The sequence below is a fragment of the Monomorium pharaonis genome, chromosome 2 (assembly GCF_013373865.1).
Source record: "Monomorium pharaonis isolate MP-MQ-018 chromosome 2, ASM1337386v2, whole genome shotgun sequence".
Lineage (NCBI taxonomy): Eukaryota > Metazoa > Arthropoda > Insecta > Hymenoptera > Formicidae > Monomorium > Monomorium pharaonis.
This window is the reverse complement of record NC_050468.1, coordinates 27,563,330-27,579,423: the sequence shown is the minus strand read 5'-3', so window position 1 is coordinate 27,579,423 and position 16,094 is coordinate 27,563,330. Positions and strand designations below refer to the sequence as shown.

Here is a 16,094-nt window from a genome sequence, read left to right as displayed (position 1 = left end):
CATTGGTTAAATGAAGTCTTAAGTCTGCTCGTGGCTAAACTTAAGATAATCTTGAAATTAAGATCGATTTATGAATACCTCCTAAAACAAAATTCAAGTCCAAGATTAAAATTTTGAATTTTGTTGGAAGAAACAGAAATACAATTTACACTTTATACATTTACACTTTATTTTACTTGTGATATTAACTGCTCTCGAATGACATTATGTAATAGAATATTGAATTTATCTTAAAAAGGACTACCATGCTATAATATAATGAAAAATATAGCATATCATATAAAAAAAAGTTAAGTTGACCTCGAAATCTCCTCAAGACTTCCCCCCACTCATTAAATAATCGTCTCCATATATTATAATGTTCTTTGTATAGATTATGTTGATTATATATACAAGTTACTGTTTCATATATATCTTTAAATTTTGATAATATTAATTAAATCGATCACTTTATACGAATCACCCTGTATTTATTATAAAAGAAATAATTTTGGTTGTTTATAAGAAATTCAATTAAAAGATATTAAAGGGAATATAAACGCGTCATCGCACGTGTGCTTGTTTTCTTTGTTTCAATTGACCTTGACTTGATTTGTCACAGTTTCCTGTAAACGAGTCAATTACCGTTTACTTCATCAAACTATTCTGTAATTACAATTAATGTTAGGTCTGTTTCTTCAACTGAACCTTTCGCATTTCATCTCTTCCCTTTTATTTGCCTCCATTCCTTTCCTTCGTGTCTTCGACGTGAAAAAAAACGGATAAAGGACAATCCGCGCGAGAAATTGAGCTGGAAAAAAAAAAACAATTTTTGGCGTATAGTGTAATCGGTATCCTCAGGCTGCGTTCCGAAATTTCCTGCCGGTATTGAAAATCTACAGTACACGTTGCGTGTAACATGAACTATAGACTCTCAGTACAGACAGGGTATTTCGGAACGCAGCCTCATTCAACTCGCGTGGCGCAGCCTTAAAGTTCACCGCGCAGCTGGTACTCCGTTCTTTCGATACGAGGGGGAGGGAGAAGGGTGAGAGGACGACGAGAGAGGGGGGAAGAGAGACGGGCAATGCTGTCGCTATGCATCGTAGAGAGGGTAGAGAGCCACGGTAGTGGGAAGAAGCTGCCGTCGTCGTGGTTGTTGCTGTTGTTGCTGCTGGCTCTCTCGTAGGGTTAGCAGCCCCGATAAATACGGGTCTGAATGGCCGGGGAGCCCGTCACTCTTCCGATCGGCTTCGCGCGACGCCGCGTCATGCGTGCATCGCCGTCGTCGTGTGTTAGAATCGACACCGCGTCGTCGTCGTCGTCGTCGTCGTCGTCAGTCGGGCGACTCCGATCACTTGGACTCGCGCCGTCCGCGCGAGTGGTTGGTTAGCACCTCGATCCGTGCGGCGAGTCTTGACAAACGGTGTCCGACGGAAAGGGAGTGAGAGAGAGCGAGCGGGTACCTCTAGTCTGATCTGTTCGAGGTGCGTGCGTGGTCGGACTGTCGATTACGTCTGTGATTTCCTGGTGCGCCAAGGAAAGAGGAGAAAGTTCATTACACACGCTTGCTCACCTAACCACTGGACTTGGCCGAGGCTGGCCGAGAGAAACGTGTGCTGGCTGCTCGACCGCTGGACGACGATCATCACCAGGGAGGTACCGCACGTGCGAGCCCGACCGACATAGAACGCCGGCCGACCCCGCTAGGAACGCCAGACGGCTTGAAAACATCCGCGTGCAGATAATCCGCGTCGCCGCCGGGCGGTATCCGTCGGTATATTTTTGTTTACGTCAGTCGGGCCACTCATCCCCGTCGGGGCTCCCATGCGACCGTCGGCTGATCGCGCGCGGTGCGGGGAGCGAAGGAAATCAGGCCGAGAGACACAAATCGTGTCACGGTGCGACTCGGGCTGACGCTTGGTCGGATATAAAGTGAGAGAGAGAGAGAGAAAGAGAGAGAGAAATAGGTACTAGCGTCTGGATATATTGGGTCGTTTCCCTGTGTTGTCTCCCTTCAAGTGTCCTGTCAGATGGTGGAGCGCAAGCATCATCGGGGCACCATGGAAGACAGCGTACAGCAACAAGGGGCGACCTCGAGCGCCGTCCTCGAGGAGATCTTCTACGTGACGTCGAAGCGGAACACGTACTACAGGGTGAAGCTTACGGAGAAGGGCCTGAGCCTGCAGAAGGAGCACAACGGAATCGCCAAGATCGAGACAATCGCCCTGGGCGACATAATCGGCTGTAGGTGCATGCGATCGAAGCGCGGGAACGCGGGGAGCTGCGCGTGCCGGCCGGGCGCGTCCAAGTCGCAGCTGAAGCTGGTGGAGTCGGCCGAGCTCTATCAGCAGCAGCAGCAGCAGCAGCAGCAACAACAGCTGCAGTACGACGAGCATGACATGTCCGCGTACCTCTACATATACGCGTACACCCTGAAGAAGTCGCGGATGAAGCGCGAGGCGCTGAGGCGCGAGCGGACGACCATTACCCTGCGCTTCCGCAGCTTCGACAGGTACGAGGACAATCTGCGCGAGGCGAGCAGGTGGCGACTGGCGATCAAATGCCTGATCACCAACGTGCCGGTACCGAGGAACATGATGAGCCCCAGCCACGGCAACCTGGAGACGCTGATCGGGGGTGAGTGCTGCGAGGATATCGATCTCGAGATTCTTTCTCTTTTTCATCGGGAGATGAATTCTCTGATCGTTGATCAATTTTGCTGGACCCGCAGCAAAAATAAAAGCGTCGATTAACAATGTATCGTACACGAGTCTGCGTTCCACGATATACGATAAAATATTCCCTCGTTTTGAGTTTTGCTCGTCAATAAATCCCGCTGTTCAATTTCTTCTCTCGGTTTCTTTCAGAAGACTAATTGATCTTCCGTGTTAGGCTCGTGTAACAACAATAACGAGATTTAACGGTACATCCGTCCGCACGTCTCAAAAAGTGTAAATGGATTGAAAAACTTGGGCTTTTAAACCACGTTACATCATTGAGCAAATTTGGTCTACGAAATCTAAATACAAGCAGCGATTAACCGCCCGTTATGTGAATAATGTTATTTTGTTGACATATCGAATGGTATCTGTTAATAATTTATGATTTCTTTCGATCTCTGTGTTTACCAAATGTTTTAACTTGATGAAAAAAATTCCGTGAAATCGATAGGCATGTAATTGCTTACGTCAAAGGCTTAGGTCGGTATTCATACACTGAGAGAAAAAAATGCTGGATTTAAATATTTCTTTGAATAGTACTAATAACATATTTTATAGGAAATCAATAATATTTATTTCAAACAAGTAATATTTTCTAAATTATAGAAAGTATTGTTTTAAATAAATATTATTGATTTTCTAGAAAATATGTTATTAGTACTATTCAAAGAAATATTTATTTGAAACCAGCATTTTTTTTCTCTCAGTGTAGTTAGGTTTTATATTTAAGATCGTCTTAAGATATCATCAACCAATTACAAAGCCGTTATTAGCATCTTGAGACATTATTTACTTAAGATAATCTTAAATATAAGACTCGACTATGAATACCGGCCTTAGATCGTTCGATTGTGGATTTATTACTAATCGAACACACGTATATACATAGAGGATGATTGAATGTATTGGAAAATTATTGTTACGCAATTATCTTACGGAATTTCCGCAACTCATTATGAATTTTATTATACGATTATCCATTTTCCACGTTCGTTATATGATAAAATAATAGTATGCACATTATTCACGTTATCTGGTTATTGTAAATGCTAAAAAAAAACAAGAATTTCTCATTCAAGTATCACTCATATTTCTCGCGATTGAGGCACAAGTAGATGTGTGTTTACTAATAATACCAGCGAGGTATGAAAGAAGTGATTCTACGTAGAAAAGAAAATAAAAGAAAATGACATTCCTTTGAATGAACACCAAAGTCGAACGTCTTTCTTCAAATTTACAATATTTTACACAAGTTGTATCGCACACTTACAGAAAAATATCATTCTCGTGCTGAAAAAAAACAGTTATTCATTTTTTAGTTTTCTTTTTAAATAGTGGTTATTTTTGCAAGGAATATCTGCTTGATAATAGTCTTAAAATATACTCCTCGTTTATTTGAAATAAGAGTAACATATTTAAAATAAGTTTCTACGGACACACAGAAAAATATATACTTGAATTTTTTTAATAATTTAAACTAATTTATAAGTTTATATATCCGCAAATCTATCGTAAGTTCATCGTGAACATCAACATATTTTGAATCTTAGTAAGTAGTTCTTCAATCAAGAATATTAAGTTAAGATTAAAAATTGCTTAGATATTTTATTTTGACTTTTCTTCAATTTAATTTTATATTTGTCGAAAAAAATAGAATTTTTCTTCAAGTATATGATAATTTTTTCTAAAATTTGTATTATAGTAAATCAAATATATTTTAAGATTATTAAAAAAAAATTTTTTTTTGATAATACTTATATTAAATTACATTAATACTTACATTACTTAGATTAAAAACTTGGAAGTAAAAAGTAAATTAAATAATCCTTTTTTTGCAGCAAAATTGATATTTTTCTGTGTGTAGATATACAAATTTTAAAAAAATATATGTAAAGTCTGAAATAAAGTTGATTTTACAGATAGTTCGCAAACTCTGTTCGAACTATGTTGGAATATCGGAAATAAGAAAACTTCTCATTCTCAGGGCAGGATGATGCCAATAACATTTTATATTTAGAGATAGAATATATAAGAGAGATTTTATATATTATATTTAGAGATTTCCTTCATCAGAAGTGTCGCACGTGCGAGCTAGGAAATTATTAGCTTACAGCTTTTTCCTCCTCACCTTTAATTCATCTCTTCTTGCATCACGTGAACTAGTTGGTGTAATGCGTCTATTATTCACAGTATATAATGATCACCTATGCGCTCCCCGTGCAATACTTCTGTATGCAAATGGCAGTTATAGCTAGGCTATAACGCGTACTTAGGAAACGGCATATATATCCTGGCGATTAGTTTCTCTTCGGACCGTACATTTCCGTAACTACTTATGTAATCCCTAATTCCCGTCATTACTCCGGTCACGTGGTCCAAGTGATCTCGCGCGAATTTAAGTTTTAACCACAAAGGTAGGAAGAACATGCACGTGTTTGACATTTGGACTGGTGTTGCGTTTCAATATAAAATAGAGTTTGAACCTTGCAATAAAAACTTCGTGAAGATAGCGGAAACAATCTTAGAAATAATCTTTTTCGCGTTATTCCGAAAGGCTTCGCGAGAATGTACTAAAATCTAACAAAAACAAGATACAAAAAAATATTGCTTGTCGTAAAATGACATTTACAGGCTTTTTTCCATAACATCGAAGGGAATTATTTTATTCCTCTTGAAAACAAGATAGCACGCTTTTATTCCGCGAGTATACTGTAACCGCCGTCCCCGTTAATTCCCTAGCTATTATTATATTCCCAGCACGTAACTTTTTAATCATTTCAAAAAGTTTTTCATTAAATAAGTACAGCCTGAAGAAAAACGGCTTGAAAATTTATAAGCAAGATTTATACGTCCCCGACTGATTTTAGCATATGTTTTAGCAGCAGCCTATTCAGAATCAATCTTTTTTAACATCGATCAACTGAGGACATTTGGGATGCTAAAGAACTTGCGACAAAGAACACGCTTAGATTAGTTAACATACATTCGAATATTTTTTAGGGAAATAAATCTTCTAGCTATTTTACGAGGGTTTTTTTTTTAATTTTTAACAATTATTAAAATCGTATACAATAGCTAGGTGAATTTATGAGTCTCCATCTCTCATATTCACGCGGTGCAAAACACTGATATTTCAGAAATATTGAAAGATTCAATATTTCTTTTGATATTTCGGAAAACGTTCTAAATGTCACGATGCGAAAAAATAATATATATCTTATTTTTCAATCAATGATTAATGAATACTTGTCACTCAGACGGTTCTGAATGGATTTATCGACAATAGTTTTAGCTAAGATGTCAGTTTCTCAAGTTTTTTTTTTTATCTCTGTCCTGATTTCTGTTGGTTGTATACATTATTAAGTATACAACGTGTTAGTTATTGCGTCTCTTTTACATCGCGCGTTTGCACCTTAGACGTAAGAAGACAGCGTGAGGCGAACGCTTATACAACGTTACGAAAACAGTGATTGACGAGTTGTTTTGTTTCTTTTATTGTCGACTTCGTCAAGCGGCGTCGTCATCGGGCAATTCGAAGTCTTCGAATGACACGTCCGTGATTGCGATAATTTCTTTTTCTTTTACGATGTCACGCCGATTTCTGTATCGCCCGTTCTGTTACGTTTTTATCGCGCGAAATAATACATGGTACATTACACGGAACGTTAAGATACGGTTTTTTTTTTGACGTCTTGATTTCTTACGAATTCTGACCCTATCACATGTCCTTGCAAAAATTCAACTCCGTTTCACCCTCTTTCTTTTTTGGTATGCAAGTAGAAAGTCTGACAAAAATATGTTCACAAATTGAAGATAAATCGGCGGTTTTCGACGACGTAAAACGCGAAATCTGGCAACGCTGTCGAAAGAAACAATAATTTTAACAAATTGTCTCGACTCTTGTTTGTTTGCGAACGCTTGTTGTCATAATACCCGCGAATTGCACGCGCGCATTGTGAAAAGCACGATTGCGAAACGCAGACTTCCGGGTTTTTAATTCTTCCGATCTTCCTGTTGGCATACGTTGCAGGATTTCAACATCCGCAGCCGATTGATATCTTTTCGCAACACACACACACACACAAAACTGCGTGTGCACCATTGCCGCACACACGACACTTGCGTGTCGATCATTTTCAAGTACAAAGAGGAAAGTCGCGAGTTTACTCGAGTTCGAACTTGGGTTCGCGAAACGACAGTCTATTAATAATGTTTGCCCTTTAACGGCGGTGGCAAAGTCCGGCATCTCTTTTGTCAGCCTCGAGTATTTACTTACTTACTTACTTACGAGTACTTTAGCATTTATAATTCAACGATTTTGTCTATCTGAAGAATGCAACAATCATTATTGATCAAGTAGACTTTTATCTCGGTGACGTCGATCGCCGCGACTCGACATACTCGTCAAGCTCGTAATAATCCATAATCATCTATAATAGTCGAAATTCGATAATATATATTATTGAAATAATTTCCAATAAATCGTATAAACGCAATCGTCAGAATTACCTGTATGTTTTAGATACGTAGGTAAAACAATTTTATCCGAAACGACACACACATTCGCGCGCGCGCGCGTGTGTATGTGTGTCGACAGATAAACGTTTACATGGAAAAGGCACGACGCAAGATGTCTCATGCTTTATTCCAGCAATGATGATCCACTTTATCTTGTCTTCGATAACCTCCGAAAGCCTCGAAACTGTTACGAGTTAGCAGAGTTTTGATCCGTTTCTTTTTTCATGGTGCCGCGTGTCATATAATAGTGCTGCATATATCGCGCGCGTAATCGACACTCACAATTGCCTCATTGTTAATTGCGCAATTGCGTTGAGCATTTATCGATAGTAGTTCTATTTATCTATTTCGCGCTTACGTTGCTCCGAAACGCGAAAAAAGATCGCGTGCTCGTAACGAGCCGCTACGACGCATAACTTGTACTCTACAGCGATACTGCGCGGTTACGTAACCCATTATTTACGATAAATACTGATCAAAATTGAAAAAATAGCAATCACCTCTCGATATCTATCGTCGGGAAAGATTCTTTTTACGCGAAAAAACCGCGAGTTTATATGTATACGTGTATGAAATGTAAATGTCTCCAGAAATCGCGATAAGGTTTTTGCTTGTTTTTTTTTATCTCCTTGAATTTTTATTTATGACGCGTCGAGTATCCTATGAAAAGTCGGAAGGCTCGTTAGAACAATGCTCGTGTATTCTTTTTTTTCTTATACTTTTGCGATTTATGAGATTTTAGCATAACAACTAATGCGCGCGAAGAAAAACATATGAAATGTTAAGCAAGATTTTTCATCACTCACAGATTTGTTTTTAATATCTCCTTGAATTATTTATGACGTATCGAATAGCCTGTGAAAAGTCAGAAGGCTCGTTAGAATAATGTTTGCGTATTCTTTTTTTTCTTACATTTTTACAAAATTTTTTTGTTGCCATGTAATTGATTATATTTTGTTTTTTATAATAATATTACATACACATAAAAATTTACAATTATTATAATGGCTCTTAAAATTTCCCACTATTATAGTTGTAATTTTACAAAATTTTTTTACAGTGTACAAAAAATCTAAATGGTGAATAAAATTTTTACGAAGCATACGAAAAAGGTTGTTCTAACTATTCATATAACATTTAGATGCGTCGAAGTATTTTGAATAGTAACATAACGTGATAGTCGTTTGATGTATCTTTCATAAGAGGCTATATATAAAATTCTAAACTTTTTTTTTTTAGAAACTACACGGTCAATCAGTTTGCATAAAGTTTTATAATATAATATTAGTTTTGTTTTAAATAATATTCTATATAACTTCTATATAACTTAAACAGATTAGAGCATTTGATTTCAATCATACCTCCGTAAATCAGATAACGGTCACTCGGTTTAATTGGAACGTCGTTTAATCTTATCAGCAAATCATGGATTATGGAACTATCAATATTTGATACTCGTTTATGAAATTACCCAAAGAAGAATTGCGCATGTCTATTAATAGCAGGCATTTATATTCTAACATTTTCAAACAAAGTGACGCTCGCGCAAACATCTTTTTCTATCACTATCGTAGCGCCTCTAACCATGGCACCAATCTTGTGAGATATTTTGATAGCGTTGTAAAAGAAATATCGAATGTGTGTATTATTTATCTCATTTTTTGCTGACGTTAAATAATACGCTATGGTATTGTACGTTTCAAAGTTACTTAACATTAGATTGGATTTATCTGTTATCATAAGAAAATAAGTGATAAATAATATAAAGGGCAGAGATCTTTTTAAAAAATAATAAAAACTTTTTCACATTGCAATTTTTGAGGATTGTAAATCGTAATTATGAAATAGTTGGACAACATAGGGATTTTTTTTTTATACTTTGTTAGGAATAGAAACGGTGCATAAATAATAAAGGATATATAGAGACGACGCATTTATGCGTTAAATACAGAATTAAAAAAGAAATGTCTATTATCTGTGTGCCGCTTTAGAAATTGTAATATACGTACACAGCTTTTTCCTATTTTGCGAAACTTGCATGTTTTTTGTTTATCAATTTATCATTTTAAATTCAGATAATGAATGAATGAACAGTAGCATTAAAATGCATGGTCATTTTTACGCTTACGCGGCATTATTTATATAAATATTATTAAATATATGCGTTGATTTTGCACAATAAATTTTACACGGCGTTGACACGCTTAACGAATGCTATGAAAAACTGAACTATGTCCTCTTAGATTAATGCCGTTTATGTGCGTTGATTTTTTTGTGTCTCGTTGTAAGAAAGATATATGTTTATTTGTATGCTGTCGTATACATGGAAGATGAAACTGCTACTTATTATGCAATCGTGACTGTTATTTATTCGGTGTCAATTGTTAAAGTATGTCTATAAAGCAAAAATATTGTTGGCATATTAATATAAAAAGTGTTGGTGTGATCATCAATCAATCAAGCAACTAATTCTGCGAATTTCTCTTTCGTAACGTAATTGTGAAATGTTTTTATATTGAAATATAAAATGGCACACATAAAAAGAGAGTTTTTGTAATTACAATATAATCACCCAAGCGTGCGATATGTGAATGATAATTACTACACTTTGGAAACAGTTTAAATTAAATATTCAATTAATATGATTACATTTTGTAATCTTTAGTAACTGTTAATTTTCAGAAGGCAATGGCAAACCATCTTTCTCAGGATAGTTACCGTGTAGCATAAGCATGCATTAAATAGAATTGACTTGAGAGAAAGAGAGGGAGAGAGAGAGAGAGAGAGAGAGAGAGAGAGAGAGAGAGAGAGAGAGAGAAATTGTTTGATAATTGTTCGGTAATTGTTACGTTATTGTTATTATTTATTTTAATAATTATATGAAGATCACCAATATTAGCATATTACTTTGAATATAAATGTAAACTAGAAAATATTTTTTAGCAGTTTTTATAATAAATTGTTTTATATTTTGTAATAATTTATATTTTTACAATATAATAAAAAATAAACATCTGAGAAATTGGGCCAATTGTCATAGTAGACAGTAATGGCAGAATTTAGACACGAACTCACGAGAATTCACGACACCATAGTGAAGGAGTTAAGTACAAAATAAATTGATGAACTAAGATAATTTTATAATAAAATATATTTTTATGTGTTAATAACAAAATTTATAAAATAAAAGGTTAGAATTGAACATTTTAAAAATAAAAGCAATTTAAAAATTAAAAAATAAAAATAAACAATTTATTTTAAAAATAGCCAATTTATTTAAAATAAAAATTACGTTATAAAAAGAACAGACCACATTTATGATCTCTTAGTAACAAAGAAATATAATGCTTTATGTACTTTATGTATAATTACATAATGATTTTATGTTTCAAACCACAATATGAAAAAAACAAAACAAAGAAGCTACAAACATATAACAGTCCAATAATATCAATAATATACTTACTATTGTTTAAATTTCTTTTGCAAAAAATTGGTCGTCGATTATTTTTGTAAAAAAAATTAAATTAGGTTGTAAACATTGACGCATATGAGACACAATTTTCTCGTAAATTTTGTAATTCGTATTTCTTTAATTTATGTAACTTCTCGTAAAAACTTTCCTATGTATATATCTTTTAAATAGGTTAAAAAGTATATATTAAAAGAAAAAAAAGTTTTTGAAATTGAAGTTAATCACTTCGATTAAAAAAATTAAGCTAAATTGTTAGAACTGGACATTTTCACTCTTACATTATTATAATTGAACTATTATACTTTAATTATAATATTATAATTTAACTATTTACATCAAGCTTCTTGACAGCTGAATCCTGGTGTTGCCATGTTTTTGGAAAGCTCTTTATGTAAAATAATATATAAATAAATAAAAAGATGTAAAATTTAAATAGGCGACCTACAAAATTTAATAATCCCACGTGATAGAACTACCTTGAATGCTTGCGTGGTATCACAAAGCAATGAGATGTATCAATGCATCTCTACGTGTCTGATGGGAATACAAATTCCCATTTTTTTATAGAATTTTGCTATAATAAGCAATTTATTGTACATGAATATTGAACAAGAGTACATTGCTGTGTTTTTTACAAGATTCAATGTGTCTTTGGGAACAAGATAAAGATTAATATATTCAGCGATACATAATTCGTTGAAACTAAAAGTTTTATTATTTTTCAAAAGTATCTGTTGCTCAAAGAAAAAAAAGGAATGTATTATTTTGAAATGTTGTAGCGGGTACAAATTGCAAGATGAATGCCTCGCATGTTTGAAATATTATCCGAGAGAGATTTCTCGAGGTCGTTAGAAACTATAAAATCGCGTCTTCCAAGTAACAATAATCATTTCGACGATACAATAAAATGTAACAATAAAAGATTCCAGAATGAACACAATATCTAACTGTTGCATATTCTCGCTAATGTTTCAGCGTGTCCGGGTGAGAATCGGAAGCTGCTGGTGCTGCTGAACCCGAAATCGGGTCCCGGCAGGGGTAGAGAGACCTTCCAGAAAAGAATCCATCCAATCTTGTCGGAAGCGGAGAGACCTTATGAAATTCACATTACCAAGTGTCCCAATTACGCTCGGGAATTCGTACGTACGAGGGATATCTATCAATGGAGCGGCCTGCTGATGGTCGGTGGCGACGGAATTGTTTTCGAGGTGGTCAACGGTCTTTTCCAGCGGCCCGATTGGGAGAGAGCCCTGCGCGAATTGCCACTCGGAGTAATACCGTGCGGCTCCGGCAATGGCTTAGCAAAGTCTATCGCCTACGCGAAGAAGTAGGTGATTTGAATCCTTCTAATCTCGCGCGGCCTGCTGCTTATCGTCGCCTTTCGTCATCACGAGATTTCATTTGACATGAAAATTTTCAACGGAATTATTCTTGGACCATGATGTGATTCGGTAGAATTCGGTAGATTTCATTTATCGGTCATGTTCCACGAAATGATTCATATGAGCGCGATATTGGGAAAGTTTTCGCGAAGAATCGCGTTGCATAAGACAGACAAAATGATTATCGTCCCGACTCACAAATCAGCGTCGTTCGAGTTCATATAGTATGTCAGTATTAGGCTTGCAATTGAAAAAAGAGTTTCGTTTATTTAATCTGCTGATATCTCGAAAGTTATGGCTATAAAGGTGCGTCAGTCTAAAAATAAGATAATGTTTCAGAGAACCATACGACCGCAATCCTTTGCTTATCAGCGCGTTATCGGCGGTCAAGTGCAAAAGGACATTGATGGACATCGTGCGTGTAGAAACTAGGAATCGGATCCTTTACTCGTTCCTGTCAGTGGGATGGGGTCTGCTCGCCGACATTGACATCGAAAGTGAACGTTTGCGCGCCATCGGGGGCCAAAGATTTACCGTATGGAGCGTAGCGCGCCTAATAGGATTGAGAACGTATAAGGGCAAAGTGTCTTATTTGCCGTGCAACAAGGAAAATATGGAAAACGGCAATGTATATCACAAGGATTACGTCGCGGAGAACATACTGTCGCACTCGAGAAGTTATGGCGACGAATTGGACAGGTAATAACCCCGCGTAATGATAATAATAGATTTTTTAATGGACTGTAATGGCAGATAACCGCATGTATTAAGGCACGACAGCGACGACCGCTCGTCAACCGATGCCACGCGCCAGATATCAAAGACGGTTTCAAACACGTACACGTACAAAAGTTCTATCGTCAAATCCCTTTTGAAGCTCGTATATTTTATATATTTGGAGATACAGAGAAACTGAATCTGCTCTGAAAACAAGCTGTGAGTATGCTGTGTGTGTATGTGTATGCGTTTTCAAATTCAAGTATATATGCACACTGCATATTCACCGAGTTCAACCACTTATTTGGCTCCGATCCCAACAATATTTTCAATGATTGTACATACATATTAAACGCAATAAGGAAAACGATGTATTATCTGTTGTTTTCCTCTGCTATTTGCAGAGTTTATTTATGAAAGAAATATGTATAGGTGTTACGTCGAACCTGAGTCAGAACCAAAAGGCTTCTACAATACGTTCGGTGAATCATCTAACAATTTAAATGGTTGTGACGATAATGATGTGATAACTGAGAATCTGGCTCTCGAGACGGAAAACATGAAGAGGCACAGACTTGACAGCTTTTACTCCGCAACGTCGGCAAAATCGACTTATTTCAGCACGGGTTCGGCTTCGAGTTATCACAGTATCGATGACAATAATAGCGCGGAGATTGGTATGTTAAAATCGGATGTACCTTTGAATTGAATTTATAATGCGCGGTACTGATAAATCTATCGTTAAGGTGCGGAAAACATCTGTAACAATCAAGTGATGTACGGACCGTCGTCCACACTTCCGGCGCTAACAACGCAACTCTCAAATTGCTGGACAACGGTTCAAGGTAAGGTAATTGGTTAAAATAAGAAGAAGATAATAGATGGAAGGCTTATTATCGATGATTCGAACTTTTAGAAGAACTTTTGAACGATTTCTTTTCTTTAATCTGCTTTTCTTTTAAATATACATTCAACTAAATTTTTATTGCTTATTTGTAAATTATATAACCGGAACAAATATTTTAATTTTAATATTTATAACACCCGCGAGAAAAGAGTTCAAAGACATACCGCGTAATGCATCACTTATTGACCCTTTAACTCCAGTTGAATTCGAAGTAACGTCACGTACCACTTAATAAAACGCCGAATGCAATAGAGCGTAATTGAACAAATCTTTATAATGTAATGTAGCACTTTTCAGTTGCGATGCTCGTATATAATGCATTTGGAAAAATATGTGCATGGTGTCCGAAATTTGCGAATAAAAATACTATAGCAAAAGTCCTTAAAAAATTAAGTAAAATAGTTTTTTGTAGATTTTTTCAAGCAATGAGATATTTTTCAAATATAAGAGCTTAAAACGGAGATTAATCAGAGATTACAATTAGAAGGTCACTTCTCATGCGATTACTAATACTAGCTCGCACGCGACTCATGAACATGCAACTATATGTAAATGTAATTGTGATTAATCAGCTTTAAATTCTTATATCTTAAAAACTACTATGTTTGAAATAAAAATTTCTAAATAACTTTTTTAATTATAATATTATACATAATTTATTATATATATTATATATTTACGTTTTTTTACTTAGAACCGTTTTGCTATATTTTGATTAAAAATATAGCAAATTTCGAAACACGTATGTATTTATAGAGGTTTTACATCATTTTCCATAATGCATATTCGAATTTTGTGATATTTGTATATAATGTTTTATATTTAAAATTTCAGGAGAATTTGTGATGGTACATGCAGCCTATCAAACGCACTTAGGTCAGGATTATTTTTTTGCACCACGTGCTGCATTAGCAGATGACATTATTTGGCTTTTAATAGTTAAAGCCGGCATTACACGTGCCAACTTACTGCAAGTAAGCTATATTACAAAGCAGAATAAAGAAAGAAAAAGACAACAGTCTGGTCGTATAGCAATACACTGATCATGTTCGTTTATTAGTTTTTATTAGGTCTGAGTAGCGGGACTCATGTAACTTGCTCTGGCGTTGATATGATACCTGTGAAGGCATTCCGGATAGAACCTATGGAAGGACAAAATGGACATATAACTGTAGACGGCGAGGAAGTTGATTACGGGCCATTGCAAGCTGAGATATTCTCTTCTCTAGCATCGGTGATGACGCCCTGACATAAACGATAGTTATGTATATTTAATGGTAATATCAACAAAATCAAATCTTGGGATATAATTCGACGGGCGATTTGTTCTATAGGCTTAGCTTAGAATAAATTAGTTACGATAGTAAAACACCAAACTGTTAATATGTATTAATATCTGTAAAGGTATTTCGGTATTGTAAAGTTTAAATTGACAATCTATATAGGCTGTTTAAATCTCAATCTGTTACCTTGCGATGCGCTCACTCGAGAGAAGAGTTCTTTTTTTCTCTTTATAGTGAAGATATATATATATATATATATATATATATATATATATATGCATAAAATTATTTATTAACCTAGATTTGTGGGTTAAATCTGTTGCATCTTAATAGATACATTTAGCTATTTTGTAAAGTTTTCTATCAGTTTGTACAGTGTATCTATATATGCAATATAATGATATTATTTGTGCTCACTATTGTAAAATATAATATTATGCATAAGATACTATATTTTGTTACCATGTAAAATAAATTAATGAATTTTTTTTACATGTACAGATATTTTGCGAGTTGATACTAACCAAATGCATCAGAAAATTGTAAATTTTATTATCACATTTTAATACGTTTGCGTCTTACATTTCTAATGCATAGTACAAGTTGCATTGTTTACGATTTGATATGTATGCTGCATAAGTGAAATAGTATTTTAATGATAAGTAACATGCCGCAGCAATTGGTACAACTACATATCAACTGTTTTATTACTTTCATTTCCATGTAAAAGATGAACGATACATGACGGAAATTACAAACTGTGAAATTACAATGAAATTTATTACGTATTGATGATATGTATTATCACACTTAAAATACTAAATTGCAAGTTACTAGTTATCAGTTTTCTAATTAAATTTCCCCTTTAATTAAAGTCGTTTTCTATGCGATTATTGTTATATTTAATAAACGGAATTGAAAGTAAAAGAAAGTCTTTATGTTAAATCAAGCTTTTTTTTGAAATTTCTCATACCATATAATCCTAATTCAATGTCATGTATAGTTATAGATTAATTTCACCATGATTTTCCATGACAAAGTACTGCGATACAAATTTGAAAAAATGGAGAATTGTTTCCGAATCCGAATATTCAAAAGAGCATCGTAGAC

General features: G+C 35.3%; 1 protein-coding gene and 2 long non-coding RNA genes across 3 annotated transcripts; 1 reads left to right on the top strand and 2 right to left on the bottom strand.

Moving 5' to 3' along the window:
- Window positions 1-144: 144 nt before the first annotated feature.
- On the bottom strand, window positions 145-801 carry LOC118644564. The gene is made up of 2 exons (XR_004962335.1): window positions 688-801; window positions 145-605 (listed from the first exon to the last, which is right to left on the bottom strand). It is a non-coding gene; the product is annotated as an uncharacterized LOC118644564 (long non-coding RNA).
- A 296-nt stretch (window positions 802-1,097) lies between these two features.
- LOC105836903 (sphingosine kinase 2) lies at window positions 1,098-15,915 on the top strand. Its single transcript, XM_012681259.3, has 7 exons — window positions 1,098-2,619; window positions 11,671-12,022; window positions 12,417-12,776; window positions 13,227-13,471; window positions 13,541-13,639; window positions 14,536-14,675; window positions 14,762-15,915. Exons 1-7 carry the CDS (start codon window positions 2,013-2,015, stop codon window positions 14,948-14,950), a joined length of 1,992 nt encoding a protein of 663 aa, XP_012536713.1. The 5' UTR covers window positions 1,098-2,012; the 3' UTR covers window positions 14,951-15,915.
- On the bottom strand, window positions 3,395-10,438 carry LOC118644565. Its single transcript, XR_004962336.1, has 2 exons — window positions 7,212-10,438; window positions 3,395-7,132 (listed from the first exon to the last, which is right to left on the bottom strand). It is a non-coding gene; the product is annotated as an uncharacterized LOC118644565 (long non-coding RNA).
- Window positions 15,916-16,094: the final 179 nt, after the last annotated feature.